The 21651-nt window shown below is 27.8% G+C and overlaps 1 protein-coding gene across 11 annotated transcripts in view; it reads right to left on the minus strand.

Moving 5' to 3' along the window:
- The window catches only part of LOC111033044 (basement membrane-specific heparan sulfate proteoglycan core protein), a 157703-nt gene that overhangs the window by 68737 nt on the left and 67315 nt on the right, over positions 1 to 21651 (minus strand). For 9 of the 11 annotated variants that reach the window (XM_022313607.1, XM_022313609.1, XM_022313610.1 and 6 more), the window contains exons 5-8: positions 21285 to 21444; positions 20507 to 20676; positions 19650 to 19802; positions 13643 to 13762 (exon numbers count right to left, since the gene is read on the minus strand). In XM_022313607.1, coding sequence (XP_022169299.1) covers positions 13643 to 13762; positions 19650 to 19802; positions 20507 to 20676; positions 21285 to 21444 — 603 coding nt within the window. Of the gene's footprint in view, positions 1 to 2405; positions 2750 to 13642; positions 13763 to 19649; positions 19803 to 20506; positions 20677 to 21284; positions 21445 to 21651 lie in introns of those variants that run through there. The other 2 variants (XM_022313616.1, XM_022313617.1) reach the window with 2 other exon arrangements.

The following is a 21651-nucleotide window of genomic DNA, read 5'->3' on the forward strand; positions in this document are numbered from 1 at the left end:
TTTTGCAATAATTGATAATTATTATGAGTGTGAGATTAGAAAAGTATATTCGTCTTGATTATTCAATCATTTTTACATCAACATATTATTATGAAGGTAGGTAGTTAAAACAATTTAAGTTGTCATAAAAGCTGCAAGATGCGGCTGAAAATACAGTGACATAAAAGTTTCATATCGTGTTAAGATGTACGTATTCACAATCGTGTTATTCGTAAATCTTATGCGGTATTCGTAACTTTATGACACGCACTGAAAGGCCCCTTTACATATTTTATGAAAATAATTCTATACAGAACACAAGGTAAAAATATATACATATGAACACGTCAGCTTCGTCACTGCTCTTTTGTTCACATTGTAGTAGTTGGAAAAAGTGAATATAAATATGAACAGTTTATGCTATTTAGCCTGTGTACAAAATGTATAAATCATATACCATATACGTACAAACCTCTTGAAAAAGCTAATAATTTAACTGTATCTATTATTAATTATTATCATTAATTGGTAAGCTACAGCAGCAGTAGCACGTCTGTTTTATTTTTAATCATGGAACCAGAAACAGCTATTTCAATAAGCTATATTTCTTAACGACGTGAGTAACGTCTGCCCGGACGGACAAGGATATGTAACACCGACACCGTTTATTGCGAACCATTAACGAAGATATTGATAATTTATTTTATTTTTGAGTTTTCTCTCTTTGTGGTCACTGGTTGGGAATCCATAGAAGTGTTTTAGTTATTTAAATTATTGCGGATTTACAAGCCGCCAAATGATATTTTTAATCTTGGCTACAAAGCATGTGTAGGCTGAAGGCCAATTTTAACATTACTCATAAATACGAATCTATACGAAAGGAGAATACAATATTTATACGTTTATGTGATTTAATTTTTAGAGAAAAGTGTCAATTTTTCTAAACAGCAGCCATGTGTACAAATCGATATAAAAATAATAACAATAATGCATATATGTATGCGTTTTGACTATATATGATGGTGATTATGACGTGTCAATTAATCGAATTGTTTAAAGGCAAACTTACTGGTGCCTTAAGAAAATATTTCGATGGCGCGAGGAGGCGCCGGAGGTAGAGTCGAATTCGATTTGGACTCGAGAAAATAATGAAGGAAAAAAGACAATATTCCGTAGGTACCACATAGAAAGTTACATTTTATTGGCCATCCAATGGCGCTTCAGGGTACCTACGTCACACAAAAGTTATTAGATTTTCATGTATACACACGCACACATATACAGAGAGCGTCACACAAATAACGCAATTATAACTTGGGCCACCCATACTGCTTTGGTCGCTATAATAGGTATTATAAGTAAATTCAAAATAATCAAAATTAATTAATGTATTTAATCAGCCTTTGTGTCACATTGGTTCATCATAAATTTAATGCATTTAAATTACATGAACACTAAAAATTATAGTAATATATATTTATGTTATGTATGATAAATACATTTCGTTCAATATTATAAGTATATTGAACATATTTTACTGACCCATTTTTGAAAGCTATAATAGCGGTTAACAATATAATAAAGTTGGATATTAAATTAAATTTTTTAACAATATAAATTAGCTCTAACGTGTAATTATTATGGTGTTTAATATATAGTATAACTTAAGAAAAATGATTTTAACAAGTTTGGCTAGTCGTACACTATCGTTGATAAGTATAGAACTCCCAATAAATCTCTACAATAATCACCTACATAAATGTTGATCGTGATGCCAACAAAAAATAACTATCGCAAAACCGCGTACCTATTGTACGGACGTGTAATGTATACCTTTAAATGTTATACTAAAAGTACCTAAATAGTTGTACGTAACAATTTATTCTATTATTTGAATTGGGTACTTATTATAGGCTCGATAAGATCATTATTATTTTAAGCTGATTAATTGTTTACTTTTGATATTTTAATAAAATAAGATCTATAAGTAGGTCGATAACATAAAAAATTTAAATTAAATTAAAATAATTTGATACAGATCTTAAACTATAATATTGTGATATAACAAAATGCATAATATTATTATATTATATTGGATTACAGGTATAAAATATTTTCGAACTTATATTAATATAGTTTACATCATTTAAATAGGAATAGAAGAATACAAATATATCTTGAATGTTAAGTTGATTAAAAAATATAAATTTGACCATGAATGTTAGTTAATGACCGATATTCCTAGAAAACTAATTATTTAGAAAAAAACAAACATTATACTATTTTATGGTTTGCAATATGCGTTCACTGAATGTTTGAAACGATAACTGCATCAAACTATTTTTGCACAAAAATAAACGTGCTGGTACATAATAATAAAATATTATGAAATAGAAAATTATTAGAACCATTTATGCCGGTCTTACCTGGTGATCGTTGGGCCGACTCTACGTGCAGAACGAGGCACAAGGCTAAGGTAATAATCGATAGAAATCCAGTTTTGTGGAACATCGTTGATATTTTTTTTTTAAACATTAATTTCGTCGGAATTAAGTAAAAAAAAAAAAAAAATATATATAATAAACAAATCGCCCGATTCAAAAACTACATGCCTGACGGTTTATTTATTCAATAACAATTTGAATGTTAGACAACTACAATTATAATATTACTACTACAATAATATTCTAATATAATATGATAACACGGACGCACGTGCCAGACCACTATTTGTAGAGCGGGAGCGCGTGGACTCGTGTCGGCGGGTACGAGTGCGTATGATCGCGATGAAGTACGTACCTAACGTCCTAACGGCCGTTTTTTCCCTCGCGTAGCATACGTCTTGATGTCGGTTTCGATCGGCCGCGGTCGCCACCGCGAGCATTACGAGCGGTTACCAGTTCACTAATAACAATAATAATAATAATAATAATAATAATATTATTATTATTATTATTATTATTACTATTATTATAATTGTACGGTGTTATAATAAAGCCACAACCCTTTTTTTGGTATTCTAAACACCGAAAACCACCAATCACGCTATAGACATCAACAATCATAATGATATGTAGGTATAGGTAAACTAATCTAATTGGCGAAATTTGTTTTCAAACATTTATGATGGTTGTACCTACCTACCTAATAATAAAATACGGTAGGCGGTTCATATTGATATTATGATAAAATATTATACTAAGTATGAAAAAAAAAAAATAATGAAAAATTGGGAGTGTGCACATGAACAATTTTATGACATTCCATATTGCGAACGACCAGATCCGATTTATTAATATGAAGTCAAATCAGATAAAAATAAATATATATTTATATATAATATGTATTTAAATTAACTACACATATCGTGTGGAAGTATTGGCTGAAAAGAAACTTGGTAAAATGTATATTATAATACTGCAAATGGATTTTATTATTGATTCAAAATAAATTATGCAAAATTGTTTCTTTGCGATCGACTACACACAAAAATTATGTACCTTGTTTGCAAAATAATTCTTATTTTTTTTTGCATATTTAAAAAAAAAACACTGGATAATATCTTATTTTATTAGTCTTAGTATCATAACAATAAATTCTAAGTTCATTCACTCTTGTGCCTCTTTTATAAAATATGTGTATAAGAATTATAAATAGTAAATATACATAATACGTAATGTTTGATGACTAATGGCGTATAGCATTACGTTTCTTCTCAATTGTTGTTCGCTATTAATGAAGAAAAAATATAATAGGTATCTAGCTAATGTTGTGTTTAAAAATTAAAATAAAATATAATATAATATATTATATATATATTATGTATATAAGTTACAATAATACTATAAAAATATGAGCTCAATGTTTTAATGTATTAAATATAATATGTATATACTATATAATGCACGTGAAAATGTAGATAGTGAATATTATATCGTATAGTTGTATTTTGCTATTATTATGATTTATGTATCGGAACGATATTATGTGTGTATATTTTATGTATAACATTTGGAAATAAAATGGCTAAAATATGTAAGTACCTACATAACATTTGATCAGAATTTTCAATTTTAATACACTCATATTTATATGATTAAACTATATATTTATTAATAACTGTGCACAAGATAGAGTTTGAGATTGAGAAAAATCAGATATTTTATCGCACCAGTTAAATACCATAGCGATTGCCTAACTATGTTTAGCGACCAGTCACCACTCACCGCATTGTGACAATGCGATAGGTATGAAATATTGCAAATGTTGCGATTTATTTATTGTCTTAATCCGTTTGTGAATTAATCATATATAATAGAAAAATACATTATTTTAATATTATAATTCATACTGGAATAGGTATGATGTCATCGAGAGTTACCGCTGCGGTACTCGCCACTCGGTGTGAAAAAGTATTTGTGTAATAGGTAATATATATTAGATTTTACGTGGGTGCAGTTTCATACCGATGTTATGATACTCGTGACTTTGGCGGCAGTAGCAACAATATGATATTTTAACATTATTTTAATAGATGTACATACACGATGAATGCATTTCTGAAAGCAATCGACGTGCAGTGTATACTATGCCAACCACCGAAAAGGTACGTGGAAAGTCTATGGTAATGTCGCACCTTATACATTTTAATCGTGGAATCGCGATTGTTTTTGTTTTTTATTTTATATATTATTACTATTCTGAGAGCAATGAATTATTTAGTTTGCGTTTAAAATTAACATATATTGACAAAATTTCACAACTGCAGCAGTGAGTATGGACACAATTGATAGTAGGCACATTTCAAAGATTTTATCAGACATATTGTAATAATATAATAATGATGATATTTTTTTATTCAATTTAAAAATTATTTATAGGTTCAGCTCATTTAGATGCGCCAGGAGCGTCTCGAGGACTTCTCGAGGACTGAGGAGGCATCCACACACCCATCCCACTCCCCCACCACTTTAGTACTTTTTTATCTTGTAATACAAATTATCATGTATATTTTACATTGTGATCGCCTCCCTCTAATTATCTACTTAGTTAATGATGTGTACGATTCCATCAAGTATTTTTTTTAAAAGTTTTTTTCAAATAATGAATATTATAATTTATTTATTGAATGTGCCCAAATGGCAAATCGTTTAAAATTAAATGTTTAAAAATATAAACTAAATTAATATTTTATAACTACAAACGCATTGAATGTGCTGACTCATGATCTTTGGAGTAATTTATTATTTATGGGAGCGAATAAAAAAACTTTAATACCTATTTAAATTGTGTGGTTTTACTGAAATAACTGGAAGGTAAAATATTGTTTTTTCATGAGTTTAAAAAAAAAAGGCATCCATTTTTTTTAACGATAACCAATTACAAATTATTTATTCATTTAAAGTTGTACATTTATATGCAATTTATGTATGGAAATGATTTGATGGCACAATATAATAATAACAATAAAAATATAAATATATTCGTGAGTAGTTCCGTCCATCAAATCAAGAGATCCTTTCGACTTATTCACATCATCTACTAATAATTAATAATAATTATCATGTGTCCTAATGTATTTTTTTATCTAATTACATTGTTTATATTATTGACCAACACCAACCCATAGTAGTCTGTTGATTATTTTATTTAACTGTTTTGCTTAACGGTTTAAAAAAAAAATAGTTTTAACTATAGGTATTACAAAACAAATAACAATAAATATTGATAAAAACTCAATGGGACATACCTATATTATTTTTTAAATTATTCTAAGAAATAGCTGTTACTGTATGCAAAGATCTATTACTATCAAAAAAACGAACGTAGGTAACTAAAGAAATGTTTTTTATGAGGTTTCAGTGAATTCTGGGAAATTTTTACAACCCCCCCCCCCCTCCCCGTACTAATGAAATCGGTAAGTGGGAAAACGTCCATAAAAGAAATTAATTCGATATTCATACAACATCATACATCAACGAAAACTCATTAAAATACGATATTCCAATAAATTAAAATTGGAAACATTTCACATACCTATTAATGTTTTGAATTTCAACGCCAAAGACAAAATATTATATTTAGTAATTTACGACGGCGTGAAATACCGATCGTATTTCATATCTAAGATTAGGGTTAATCACGTACAAGACGTACGGCCGTCGTTAAATCACGTACTTGCTATGTGTCCCACTTGCAGGCCGCGTGTAACAAGGAGACTGCATTATAGAGCACATTATAAACGGTTTGTAAACATTTTATTTCGAAATAAATCACTGTACTACCGGTCGGACGTAGGTTTACGGCGCGGGGCGATGGTGCAGATGATGGGTCGGGGGAGAAAAGAAGTTTCATCTCATATAATACGCCCACGAGCGCCGCCGCCGCGGACTGACTTTTGCCTGGGAATTTGGCTTCACGTCAAGTCCAGGATGCACATTACACGTATAATATACATCGAAAGCGAAACATTGATTCGATACATAACTTCAACGTGTAATAGCTTCCGGCTACCTACCCCGGCTGAGAAACTTATTGCTCGCGTACCTATATTATAAGCTTATTTTAACATTTATAATCACTGAAATTATACTGCCGAAGGGTGCGAATATTCGTCCTATAATATGTGTGTACCTACCACCTTCGAGTGGGAACAAGAGGGATTAATTAATATTATTATGTTTAGGTACAAAGCGCTTACCATAAACCGTTGTATTTATTAACATTATAACATATTTTATTGCAAAACCTATCGCAATAATATTGTAATCCTCAGGAGTCGTAAAATCGGTATTATTCAATAATGCCGCCCGCTATACCTACCGGTCAGCCGAAAACCCCAAAAATGTAAGTACCTCGTTAAAGCGTTTATTTTTGTTTTGAAATTGGAACACATCCGCAAAAACGAATAATCGAATTTAAAGGTTACACTTTACGACTGAAACTGCAGCATCGCATAGATTCTTAGGCTTTTCTCAAAACTATTGGAAACCATATTCGGTCATGCGTTAAATTATTTTTTTTTCGTACAGCAATTAGTGTGGAATCATTATATCAAACTTTTAAGTTTAAGTGTTAAATTTTTTTGAATAAATAATAGCTATAGTAAGTTTTTCAACATTTCCATTTAGACTTGAAGAATGAAGATTTATATAGAAACCATAAATTCTATCACATTCGAAGATGCAAAGATCAAAATTAAACTACACTCAAACAACAAATGGTACTCTCACTGGCGAAAACTCAGCACCAAACTCAATAAAATAAAAAACAATATAAACCCATGGAAAACTCCTAAACTCAATAGAAAAGAAGAAACCATAATAAACCGCCTCCGAATTGGACACACACACCTAACACACAGCTACTTGATGAGCAAAGACGATCCTCCACTATGTGACTCATGCAATATAATTTTAACGGTCAATCACATCATTACAGAATGTCAAAAATATAACCAGTATCGAAATCAATACCACATATCCGAACAAATTTGCGAAGCACTAGGACCAAACCCACAGGACGTAAAAAACTTAATTGTATTTTAAAAAAAAACAGAATTATACAATTTAATTTAATGTAATCATGTAAATACTAAAATACTAACAATGTAACCAAAAAATTCTTGTACTAATGGCCTAGTTGTCGATGTATATTTCAGATCAATAAAAAAAAAAACACAATCATTTTTGTTCCATTTCATAGAATATGCCACGGACATGATGTAAGAAAATTAATTTATGAATTCAGTGAAATGATTTTGTTGAATTAAAAACCGATAGAACACATGTAGTGTTATATTATCGCTGTCTAGTCTAATTTATTGAGCTCATAAAAAAATGTGCTGGTTGACTTGTATATCTGTATAGTCTGAGCATAATTTGTTTTATTTTTATCGTTATACTGTATGTAAAAAATCTGGGGATAAAGTTTATTTTATTTTAAGTTGACGGTTGACTTTCCGTCATTTAATTTTATATTGGCAAAAAGCGTTTTAAAATAAATAAACAATAACAATAAGGCGAAGATGACAACTAAACACAAAGTGAATTTCCTTCATTAATGTCAAAAACATTATTTTATTTTGTACGTAAACACGACGTTATTGATTGTGAAATTCAAAATAAAATTTTTAAAAATGACAAACAACATTACATACTAACCATATGAAATCTAAAACCTCAAAATGATTTCGTTTTTCCATCAAATCACCCACTCACACTTCGTCAAACGTCCGAAAGACGATGTATATTATTATATAATAATTTTAAATATAGAACGATTCGGTCAAAAAATTGGCCAACACGTAGTGTTATCACTCAGCCTCTGCAAGTGCGCAACTGTAATATTTTTCCAACCTAAATATCATTCAACATACATATCAATTTGGATAGCATTTATATTATTTTAAAATGTCTTTAGATTGATGACGAAGCATTTTTCATTTGATGTTTTTGAATATTGTGGGCGTTTAAAAAAAAGTAATTAAATTTATTTTTAAATAATAGCAAGGAAACAACACGGCTATAGTATATTATGTGACCTAATGTGATTAGAATTATGTTTCGAAAATGTTTATATCATATATTAATTTAATATCATCGCATTAAGACTTCTAGTCAATACCTACGCATAGATGATAGGTATACCTTAAGTTACAAATCGATTTGGAAAAATTAAAATTAAATTAAATCTTTCGTACAGCTGCACATTTAACAACAGAAAGGTATAGGGAATATTTTAATAACTTGCATGAAGTATCTACCCTTATGAGCATAATATTTGAACGCTTATTTTAGTTGAATAAAATCTATTTAACTGTAGTGTAAAATTATATTTAGTAAGTTTAGAGCATTAAGTCAACAAAAAAAAATGTGTTTTTAGAATGAAACAAACAATCATCAGCAATAGGTCGGCTAAGAATCTAAAGCTTATATTTTTTTACGAGACAGTTAAATTTCAATGAATGTTTTATGTTATTTTTTATTTTTTAAACGCATTTTCAAGGATTTTTTCGAACATTAATAATAATATCTAAAGTGTAAAACATTCATACTGCTGAATGATGATGTCATGGCTTATTTTATTACAAGCAATCAGTGTATTTGTTATACATATTTTATTCTATTATTAGGGTTTTCTTAGTAGATATTGTACGTGTTAAAATAAATAATATATTTTATGATTTTTAATTTTAATGACTGATGATGAATACATTACGAACGTTTATAATTTTTAAATAATAGATTTTAAATTCATTGACATAAATCATTAAAATTTACGCTATGTATTATCTTGGCTTACAAAATATATCAATGAATGGCGTTACTTTAAACCATCATTTTAAATTTTGTAATGAGAACAATAATTGATCATAATATCTGTCATACTACATACGAGGTAATTCAGGCCAATTAAACAGAAATTTATATTTTCAATAAAAATAAACTCATCTGCCATCAAACTTTTGTCCGTTGTATGTAACATATTATTTTATGGGATGTTTAATTGTTATATATTAACATTTTACGAATGATTAAGAACTCTCGTTGATGAGTTTGCTTTTAATAAGTTGCAATCAATGTAAATTGTTAGCTAAAAATGAATGTATAGAATTGATAAATATAATAATATAAATTAGGTATGACCGCTTAAAAGTGTTTGAAATATTTCGTGTGATATAAAGTGGCACATTTTTATGACTACACTGATAAAAATGAAATTATCTCATGTTTTTTGTCCAAACTATTTATCATTTATAAATTTCTAATTTTATAAACTTTATTAGCCATTCAACAATTATAAGACAACAGTTATATTTTATTATAATGACATAAATTGAACAAGTATTGAGTCCATTAGTCGCAATAATATATTACATATATTTTTTTTATTGTACCATTTTAAGTCATTGTATAATTTATAAGGCAACAATTAAAATATATCAATAAAATGAACTATAATACTGAGGATTTTAATTCAAATCATGTTCAAATTGCATTTCATTACTAATGATATCGGTATTAGGTATATATATACTATATAGGTATCCACCTATTTTATACTTTATAGTATTGTGTTACACATTTTTCAAGCTATGTCTATATATCAGAAGTTCAAATATTTTGTTAATGGGGGTACCTAAATAATACATTTATCTATGTTTAAATCTCTTTATTGTTAAGTTAGTTTTGAATTTTTATTACTGATTCTACTTGATTTATCTGTGTTACAATTTACACTTGTACACGATGGATAACAATATTATGTTAATAGTATATAATATATAATATAACAAACATGTATAATTTTCCTATTTATATTATATATTCTTCAAAATAAAATAATTAAATTCATAAATTCGTTATTTGCTTGCCAAAATGTTTAGGTTTTTTTTTACAAAAATTGAAATATATCATGAAACGATTGCTTGTCAGTTGTCAAAAACGAAAAGAAATCTGGCCATTTAACCGAGACATAAAAATGTGCGATTTTTACATTAGCATTTATGTGTGTGTATGAGATATTTGCAATGCAAAATAAAAATACATTTTTAGTTTGAATATCGGTGCAAATAAATTATATTAGTTATACAACATTGTTCTTTCAATCGCGCATGAATTGTTAGTAACTCTCTGTTTATTTTGAATATGGAAAATAATTCTAAACAATTTATTCAAATAAGCGTCGTATTTACGTATATATATATGTATAACACATACTATATGTATATATTTAGTCCCGCCAATATATTAAAATTCGGCTGTGCACTGAAATCTAGGAGCAATGGACCTGCAAGGACAACCAACAATCGTTCATTGACAAATAATATACCTATAGTCTGAGAATCTTGCTCTCATAAGCCGTACAGAGAGTACGTATTTTTAGTCAAGGGAAAGTTCGTCCGAATTTACGTGTTTAAAATTAAAAATTATCTTACTTATTTATTTCGAGAGCTGTTCACCCAGCACTGTTTCTTTTAACCTTTTTTAGTCACAGTTTATTCATGATAATTTTTTTTACTTCCAATCATCCGTATGAAATAAGCGTACTTAAGTCTGTACTGCGTGTATATAGCTGTATGTACAATGTACATTGTACATACTAGATATATATTGCACATAATTATGATTTGGTTTAAGAATATGAAATATTTCGAAAAAGACGTTGAAATAATACAGACGATATTTTAAGTAATAATTTAATGTACTGAATAAGAATTCTGAAGTTTATGATATATTAAGCAGTTATAATCAATTTTCACTTTAATTAAACTGCTTTGTTACTTATGCTATTATAGTATTATGATCACGGATAAAATATATAGATTTATTGAAGAAATAAAGTATCATACTAAAATGTCATCTTATTTAATTGAATATTTAAATGTATAAATATTGATTTAAATTTTTAACAAGTATGTACACATCGAGCGTAGACCGGTAGAAACATTACTTTTGATTTATGAATAATGATGGACATTATTACTTGTAGTTTATGAATACTAGTTCAGTACTTGCAAGTATGACGGGGTATAATTTTTAGGTTGAATACATTTCGTATTTAACATTAATTTTAATTTTCCTTTACTTCTAGTTTTGCTTTATACTCAGTTATTAATATTTTCCAATTTTCGTGTTCATAGAAATATGTGGCTTTAACGTATCGATTTCGAAATAAAAGATTACCTCGTACAAAATATCGAATATAATTTCCATTAATAACAATTTTCTAATGTCGAGTTATATTTAATTAAAACTGTTTTTACGAAATTAACCACATGGCTCTTTATAGGTGCCTACCTACAATGCCGTTCCATTAATTGGCCATTCATTACTGATAAATGATTATTATTGATTATAGTATGGGTTAACACAGTGTATCGTGTACACATACAAATAACACCTACGATAATAAAACGTCGATTCATTCTATAAGCAAACGTGCTAATAATTTAATAACACGTCTTTTTGTGAACCATAACGCGCGTGCGTGTGTGTGAGACTCTCTTTGTATGTAGGTATATGTGTAAACTGTGAACGTCTATTAGATAAGAAAACATTGGTTGCGGGCGGAAAACGTTGGCGTTCATGACATCACGAAATTAAATAATAACTTTGGAGTTGCTATTAAAATGAACATGGCATAAACCTACTTCAATTTAATATATATATATATATTTAGTCGTATCTATAAGTGTGTGTGTGTGTGTAGTGTAAAACATGCACCTATATGTTACCATACGGGTATTATTATACGTATATTATACTTTCCGCCGGTGGCTACCTGTCTACAAGGAAAGAACCGGCTGACACCATCGGCCAAATAAAAAGTAAATAGTCTATTATTATAGTGCTGCAACGCCAGAAAGAAGATCTATGAAATAATAATGGTAATTACATACGGTGGATGCGATCAATCTCGCCAGTTGTTTTTAAATAACTCTGAAGAGAGCGATGGAGCTATTTTTATTATTTATTTTCGTTTTTTTTTTTTTAATTTACTTCATCTTATAAAGTGATTCATATGATGGGCAATAATGTGAATTTACACTAATTTAGATTGGGTTCATACAATTAATAGATGAGGTCGTTGAGATTCTGAGGAACGTCATTAAAAATTTTGAATTAGTTAAGTATCAATATAGAATATGGTGTTTTCTTATATGTTTGAAAATTAACATACAATAGTACTTACATGGATTAAAATTCGATATTAAAGAATCATACATAAATAATATTTTGTAAAACATTATACAAATTACTAAGTTTTGATTAAATGCCTGCATTCTTTTGATTTTAACTTATACTGTAACTCATTCGTACAAGTCTAATAAATATTTGTGTAACTGACCTGTAGTTTACAATTAAAATCTACCATTTGAATAACCTCATAAACATACAAGTGTCGATATTAAAAATCGATTTCAAGTAGTGTAAATACCGTTGAGGATTATACATAAACGCTAAATAACCAATCATATTCCTCAGTTAGTAAATGTAATTTGTAATTATTCTTTAGCTGCCTATACATATGACCATATAGTTTGGGGTCCTAATACTAAGTGATTAAATAGAATATACACTTAATCTAATGACAAATACTTGACAATATTTCGATTGGGTATTCAATTTCATACTAACATTGTTTGATCTATGCTATCGAATTGTCTAGATTATTCAACAACAACCTTGTACCATCATAAGACTTTATGGACTTATAAATATTTAAAATTTACTGGGTGCAGCAAACCCTGTTGTTGAACCGGTGTAGGATATTTAAATAATATAAATCATACACACACATACAAATATAGATACATAATAGAGGTACCTACTATATAATACTAATATTATGTATTATGTTTCTATCGGTGTTTTTGAGTTCCGCATTTTTAATAATATCGAATAATCAATTTTTTTCGAACATCTAAATATAAATACAAAATTGTTCTTTGACCAATTGGTTAACTGGTAATTTATCAATTGGTGTTTACATACAATATTAACTGGACTGAAATCACCAGAATAAAATATATTAGTCGACTGCTACAGGGATGTTATATAGCACATCGAATATTATAATTTTTTTATCCAAAACTCATCATGTTAAACTAATTACTGAAAAACGAATATTAGGCAGATGAAATAAAAAATTATCTTACTGTTAGTTGGTGGGCAATTCAGCTCGTCGGTTTGATCCAAGCATTCACTGATACCGTTGCATTTTTTTGAGTTTGGGATACATGTAATAACGTCACATTGGAATTCATCTACCCCGCAAACTGAAAAACAAATGAAAATTATTATTTTATAAAGTCTTATAAAATATGCAAAATATATTGACAAAATATATTTGCTGCTACTTGACATTTACAATGTTGTTCTTAGTAATCAAACATTTGTAGCAATTAAAATATGTTATTTAAATTTTTCAATGAACTAGTAAATCTAATAAATCAAATAATGTATACCTTAGAATCTATAAATTGTTACTTATTTCGAATACACTTTAAAACACAAAGAGGATTTTCTGTATAATAGTTATTCCATTTTGTTGGGGTATTAAGAGCAACTAGATCTCTAGTAAAATGGCATAGTAAATAAGTTTAGTTTTTTTTATGATAGTTAAAAATAATTATAACTTTTTAATTAAATAAAATCCAACATAATACAAAAAATATAAAATGAATTTTTTATATTATAAAAATCATCTGAATTTAAAATTTAAATTTGCTTATTGTATGTGGATAAAAATATAAGAAACGTTTTATATTGAACAAAATATAACATACGTAAGACCGTAAGACTGTAAGAGTTGATTTTCCTTGTTATAAAAGAGTTATTCAATTTTATAAATCAGCGATAAAAAATACTTGTCGATATGTAAAAATATATGTGTATTGGTTCTTATTCAATAAACTTATATACAACTCAATGCAAGAAATTATTTAAATTAAAATGTTAAAACCAATAAACATAATATTAGTTCACCAATATTAACACAATAAATTGAATATTTATATCTTATGATCATTTTTCTGCAATAGAATAGAATATACGTTAAAAAATATTTATGAACTTGTATACATTATATTATGTAAGTACCTATGTATTTTATTTCAAACCGGATTAATTCTCTATGCAATCCAACACAAAATCATAGAACAGCACTAACTCTTTTACAATATACGAATATGTTTCGAATAACGGTCGTAAAAATAATTTATTCTACAATGGGTATAATAGTTATCTTAAAAACACACTTCAGCGTTGGGTGAATTACTATGGGTACCTTTAGAGGTAGTTTACAAGATAGATTCTCTATAACGTAACGCACTCTCTTATAGGTTTATATAATTGATCCGTTGATTAACCATTGTGATTTAATACCCTGTAGTTGGTATTATATCAAACCCTGTAATCAAATTTACGGGGCCTCGTGGAAAGTGGTTTGACAACAGAAATCCTCAGATCACGTGAATCAATAGACCATGAACTGATTTATTGACAACACTTGATGTCTGACCTTTTTTGCATGCACTTTCGTATTTATTGATAGACACATTGTAACCAGTCCTCATTATCCGGTGCATAATGAATGATAAATAAAGTAATAAAATTTGTTTAGACCGAACAAGATAATAATATGCATGTATATGATACAATCTTAGATTACAAGACGCTTATTAAAATTATAGTTCATGTAATAATAATAATAATAATATAAACTCTCATTAGTTTTTAGTCCATGAAATCTAATTAATTAATTGGAAAGTGATATGTAAGTACCCCTACTGAAATAAATTTAAATTACAGAATTTTTATATTCTTATTATATATGCAAGCTTTTTTTTTCCTTTTTTTGTAACAGTTGATATACGACAAGGTATAAATTTGCAAAACCCTCTGCAGGGTTTGATCACATTTCTCGTTAAGAATAACAATATAAATATTTGCCTTTTTATTTAATAATTTTTTTTAATATAGTCATTTTAATTAATTAGTTATCATCTTTGGCAGTGTTATCTTGTGTTTAGGTAAAATAAATTAAATCACAATACCTCGTGGAAATATTATGACCGACTTACGTGAAATGTTGGCAATATGCCTAAATCCATTAATGGAAAAGCACTCTAGAAATTTCCGCCTTGAGAACATTGTAATCAAATTTTGAGTTCGATTTGTTGTTTAAAATTCACGGGTTGTGTTAACATATTAAATTATAAATTATAACATTTTAAATTTAAAGAAAAATCCATATTATTTGATAGGTTATCTGCGATTTAAGATCAATGTTGAGTAGCAAATTAAATTTAATTGAGTACCAGATTCAACGAAAATGCACGAGTGAGACTTAAATTGTTGATGACGGAATAGCGGCAGAGTGTGTTGATGTTTAACGTTGATGTCGAGTGTTGAACAATTGAGAGCATTTTGTGTATTTTAGTGTTGACGGCGCGTCACACGAAGTACGAATGTTTTCGGAAAATGTATAATCAAGGTAAACACGAGTTTTCTTTATTCAAAAGGCTACTATAAAGATATTTGTACATCAACTCTAAGACAATCGTATTATTTGATATTGCAATACATTATTTTATATATTGACCAACAATTGCATAATATTTACATAAATACATAATTTAATTATAGGTAGGTAGGTACACAATTATTTAATCAAAAAGTAAACAAGAACCTAATAAAAAAAAAAGTTTATGATAAATTTAATTATATATGAAATAACAAATTATTATGTCATGTCAATGTAACTTTTTTAATAGATTGAGAAAATAAAAAAAAACAGGGAACTCTATTCTGTTGTATACTAGACATTTGTCTTCCTATTTTATTAAAATTATTATACTTCTCACATCGTCTTTATTATCTAAGTCAGCGTTTCCCAAAGTGTGTTCCGCGGAACCTTAGGGTTCCGTGGGACAATGTCAAGGGTTCCGTTAGATGTATGAGATTATTGAGAAAATTATGTTTATTTAATGTTTGTTGTTTAAAAAATGTTTGATTGAAAATTTTTTTTAAAATTAAGTTTAATAATGAAAAGTCATTAACAGTATCATTAAAATATAATTTGGATTTGAGAGTTTAAGGAATTGATTTTCCTTTTTTAATTTACAAAAATTATAGTTGAGTTGGATTAGACATTAGGGTTTCGCGAAACACAAACAATTTTTTAAGGGTGCCGTGGTTGTAAAAGTTTGGGAACCGCTGATCTAAGTCATTGAAATCGATGTGTTGAATATTTGACTACGATGATAAATCATTACATACGAATACAAATGATTCTGAGCGAAGAAGATGGATACGAATGAGCATATTAGGTATTATATATTTTTAAGGATATTTCTAGTTTAAATTATATTATATTTATGAGGATTTTCTGAATTCAGTAGGTCAAACTAATTTTTGATTAAAACATAGAATGTATAACTAGCTATTATAAATGAATACTCAGTGCCTTATAACAATGTGAACAATATAAATGGGTTGGTAAAATATATAATTTAAAATGTATCCAAATATTTTGAAAATTGCATTATGTGTGGAAAATAGTAGTATAATAATATAGTAAAAAGTTTCAAGTCCCTACATATAATATTTTTTGAATAACAGCAAAAAAAAAAAAATAGATCCTGTTGAAAACTACAGGTGTTGTAAATTCCTGTTTCCTGTTGATTTTTGTTAATTTTTCCCAATTATCAAGAAAATAAGTTGTTTTTTTAACCCCTAGTCTCAACCAGGTAAAGTACCAACTAGATCAAATTATTGCCACCAGAAACCTCTTTCAATATTGAAGTATTTTGTCTGCTTCAAAAATGTCACATCATTGTACGATCAATAATTTATTCCTCACTACATTTAGAATCCAAAACACAGTTTTGAAAGAACCTAAAATTGTATACACTATTTAAAAAAATAAAATTATTTAATCTAAGTGTTTAGACATCATTATTTCGTGTTAGTATAAAGAAGTATGTAACCTTAATGAAGTTATTATTTTCTTGATTACTACATCGTTATATATGCCATCCTATTTACTTAAAATAAATTATATTTAAAACAATAATGCCATTTATGTGGCAGTGATTTTTGTTTTATTTACAATCCCGTTAAATTAAAACAAAACAAAATTAAAATTTTAACAAAATATAGCTTACAGTGTGTGCAATAACATATTTTTGTGCATAGTATACAAATTTCATATTTAAAAGGTGTAATATTACTTAGTGGTGCATTTATAGACTACAAGATAAGTTTGGACAAAGTATTAAAGTGGTCATGCATTGTTACTTAAACATCATCATATCGATATTTTTTTTCAAAACAATACGATACTTTACTTAGGTAGCCAAAAATAAAAGTTATACTTAAACTGTAACACCTTTTTTTTTATCTATATGAATGAAAATCTTGATGAAATATTGTTTTTCGTATACTTGATGCTTAGGTACCTATATGTTGTAGGTACCTATATAAGTACTAATATAATACATACCTGCCTAATATATTTTAACCATTATATTAAAAATGTTATTAGTCGATTTGTGTAAAAATAGTTTAACTAACCTACAGCATAACAATAATATGTATCATAATACATTTCCCAACAATTCATAATATTTTTAATGTAATGGCATACCTAGCTATGCGGTGGCATAATTAGGAATCTGTTCTAGGGTGGGATGATATAAGTTTTTATGTCTAGTTTATCTTTGAGGGATTCAATTTAAAGTCCCGATGAAATGACAACAAGGTTAGTCAAGCGCTCCTACTAAGTAAGTAAAAATCCATAAATATTAATAATAATTTGGCTGAGATACCGGTGCACTTTGAATTGTTTTCCGAATCCAACCATGCGATGCTCGCTGTATAACATACGCGTTTCATGAATTTTTGAATCAGAATAAGAAGTTTTAATTTTCACTTATTAACAAATAATTAAATTTTAAAGTTAATTTTTAATTTTTTAGATCATTTTAGGATTTTTAAAGCATTTTTTATGTTTCTGAATACAACATTTGAATTTGAAATTTTATTTTAAGATTTTTATATGCTTTTACTTAATTTTTATATAAATTGAACAAATTATAACTATGCACACGTAAATAAATAATATGTATATAATCTAAACATTCTAAACGTATATAAAAAAAATAATTACTTACGGAAATAATTTTTTTTCCAGATTTAAGAAGTCCAAAACAATCAGATCTGTTTGTATAACTTTTTTACCATCCTTTAAAATGTATATTACCAATTATACACACCAAATTTATATGAGAATTGGTAACGAAATTATTTAAAAAAAACAAATATGAAGTGTACTTTTTTAGTGCATTATTCAGAATTTTTAGAGCATAAAAGCATTTTGCTTATAGGCAATTTTTGGAGGGGATTTTAGACCATTCAAATTCCAGGCCTTATTATTGTATAATTTACAAAAATAATAATTATGAACAATATTAACAGTTTTAGGCTGTTTAAAATGATATCAGATGTAGTAAGTTATAAGTTTTTATAAGTTTTATCTTTTAACTGTGATAATAGTTAACCATCGTCTACTATATCCATTAATTTTTATTTTAAAATTTCAAAATATTTGATAGCCAAGTTCTCAGGAAAATTTAAAAGTTATTTTTTAAAAAAGGCTCTGGGGGATATATCCCCATATCTCACTTTAATTTCATCACTGTAGCTATGTTATTATTTTAGATAGGCTATGATTCATAAATTATATGTGATTTATTGAGATTTTGCTTTGATCAATTTATTAATAATTTATAATTATTACATAAATTAATTTTTCAAGTTGATAAGTTGTGATATTATAATAATATTAGCTTGAAAATTAACTATGAAGTAGGTAAGTTTTGTTCACGAAGTCGTTAGCCTCAAGACAGAACTCACCCCACGGCTCACACACTATATTATTTTCTAATTAAACTCGTTTCTATTCAACATCAAAACAATAATTTCCCTATAATAGTTTACTCCAGTACCTCCCAGTGGTTCTATAAGTAGTTTATATTTAAATAATACTTTGAATAATTAATTTAACTACCCGTGTATTAACAAAATATTACTCATTTTTGTTATGCACAAAACCCCGCCCAAAAGAGTTGACACGATCGTTATTTCTTTATAGGAACTTACCATTAAGTTCGACAAGTCTTTGACACATCTGTTCATCAGTTCCGTCTGGGCATTCGGCTGTGCCATTGCATCGAGATTCTGCTGGTAAACAAGCGTTGGTGACTACACAAAGCATTTCGCCTGACTGGCAAGTGGCGGTGAGACCAGCGTATGCTTTAGTTGTAAAAAAATATACATATAAATGTTTATAAAAACAGTGATTAACTACAGTAAAATCTACAGTACAAAAATAAAATATAATGGGTTGATTATAAGTACTTTAAAGGTGCCGTTTAAACTGATCAACAAAAACATGTATCACATTCTCAAGCGAAAAAAAAAATATAATGGTAATACATTTACATGCAGGATGATCACGAAGTAGAAATAACTAGTGTCAAATGTAGATCGAATAATATATTGAATTTGATTACACAGAAACATAAGCAATATTTAATCACAAATAAAAAAGAAATTTTACTAGGTTAACTATACTATATTCATTATAGTTTAAATAATAAGTATAGTGTTATTTGATTTCAACCACTTCTATTTTAGATTCATAATATTGGTATTGGTATTATTGCCAGTATACTAATGTTATGTAATTTGAAATGTATTTATTTTTTTGTGATTAGAATATAAACCAACCCTGAGTGATTTGGATTCAAAGAATATAATAATACCTATTGATCACAACTCGTCACCAAAGTTCTACCAAACTATATTATAATATTATCATATAGTATAAGTAAAAATACTCTCAATTTCCAAACTGCAGATCCCCTAAAAAGCCTGCAATGTTATTACACAAAAGAGCCCTTAGCCAATAAATAACGTCAGATCCGTCGACTGATGTCATCTGCGTCTAAATTTACCTTGTGTGATATCGAATCCTTTATCGATAACAGTGAGAGGGCTACTAGGATTAAATGCTCTAGAGTTGGATATGAAATAACGGAGCTGATTTTCTAATGTTTCCTTAGATTCGCGTCCTTCAGATTCAATGTCCACAGTTGCTCTTACGAAAAATTCGTCACTACTTGGCCTGAAATACAAAATTAACGATTCGGCATCATTAATTCAACGATCGGTATAATGCGCTAACGGCTGTCAAATATGCATTTCAATACAACCTAGGAAAACGTTGATTCTACGCGATTAATATTTTTCATTGCAATATTTAAAGAAATATTTATATTATTATTGAGTATAGATTTTTATGTATAAGAAAGTAATTTTTTATAACATGCCCAAAATCTTAAATAGGTATTTATATATATTAATATCACGTCGAGTATACAAATACTACTAATGTTATTTCTAGCGTTTTTTCCAAAAATTATGTACTGCAAAAAAATTTATAAAATTTATTATGCAATGAAAACCAAAAAATCTAGGAATAAAAAAAACCCAAAATATTTACAAAACATCTATTTAATATTTGAAATTCAGACACCCCAAAAAAAATTATTATCGAATCAGATTTATTTTATTTGCTTTATTTAATTGAATACAATAATTCAAAGATCAGTTCATATTTGTGGTGGTTATAACAGTTATTATTATATTATATCGTGTCATATTAATATATTATGCTATTTTTGTCTTTGAACTATTGCTAAATAGATAAGTACATGGTAGTTAAACTCTTACTGGATTGCTACTACTCTTGGTGAGTAAGTTCCGTATTGTTTTAATGCTTCGTTCAGTGATAAAGTGATATTGTTGGCAAGCCAGTCAAAAGCTTCGCTTTTCATATCAGCATAGTCCTTGGTATATGGCTCCATTATTGTTAAATGTATTCTGAAAATAGCTGTAAAACCAAACACGGTTTTTATTCATTTATAATAAGTGGAGATATATTTATTTAACTGACAGATTTATATCATTATTACCCAGATCACGTTTAAAAAAAATAAAATTGTGATTGTAATATTGCCAATTAATATTATGAAATAGTATACAAATTGTATGTATTATTTTTAAATAAACATTAAGTGTTAATGTACATATGTTAATA

Source organism: Myzus persicae, unplaced genomic scaffold, assembly GCF_001856785.1.
Source record: "Myzus persicae strain clone G006 unplaced genomic scaffold, MPER_G0061.0, whole genome shotgun sequence".
Lineage (NCBI taxonomy): Eukaryota > Metazoa > Arthropoda > Insecta > Hemiptera > Aphididae > Myzus > Myzus persicae.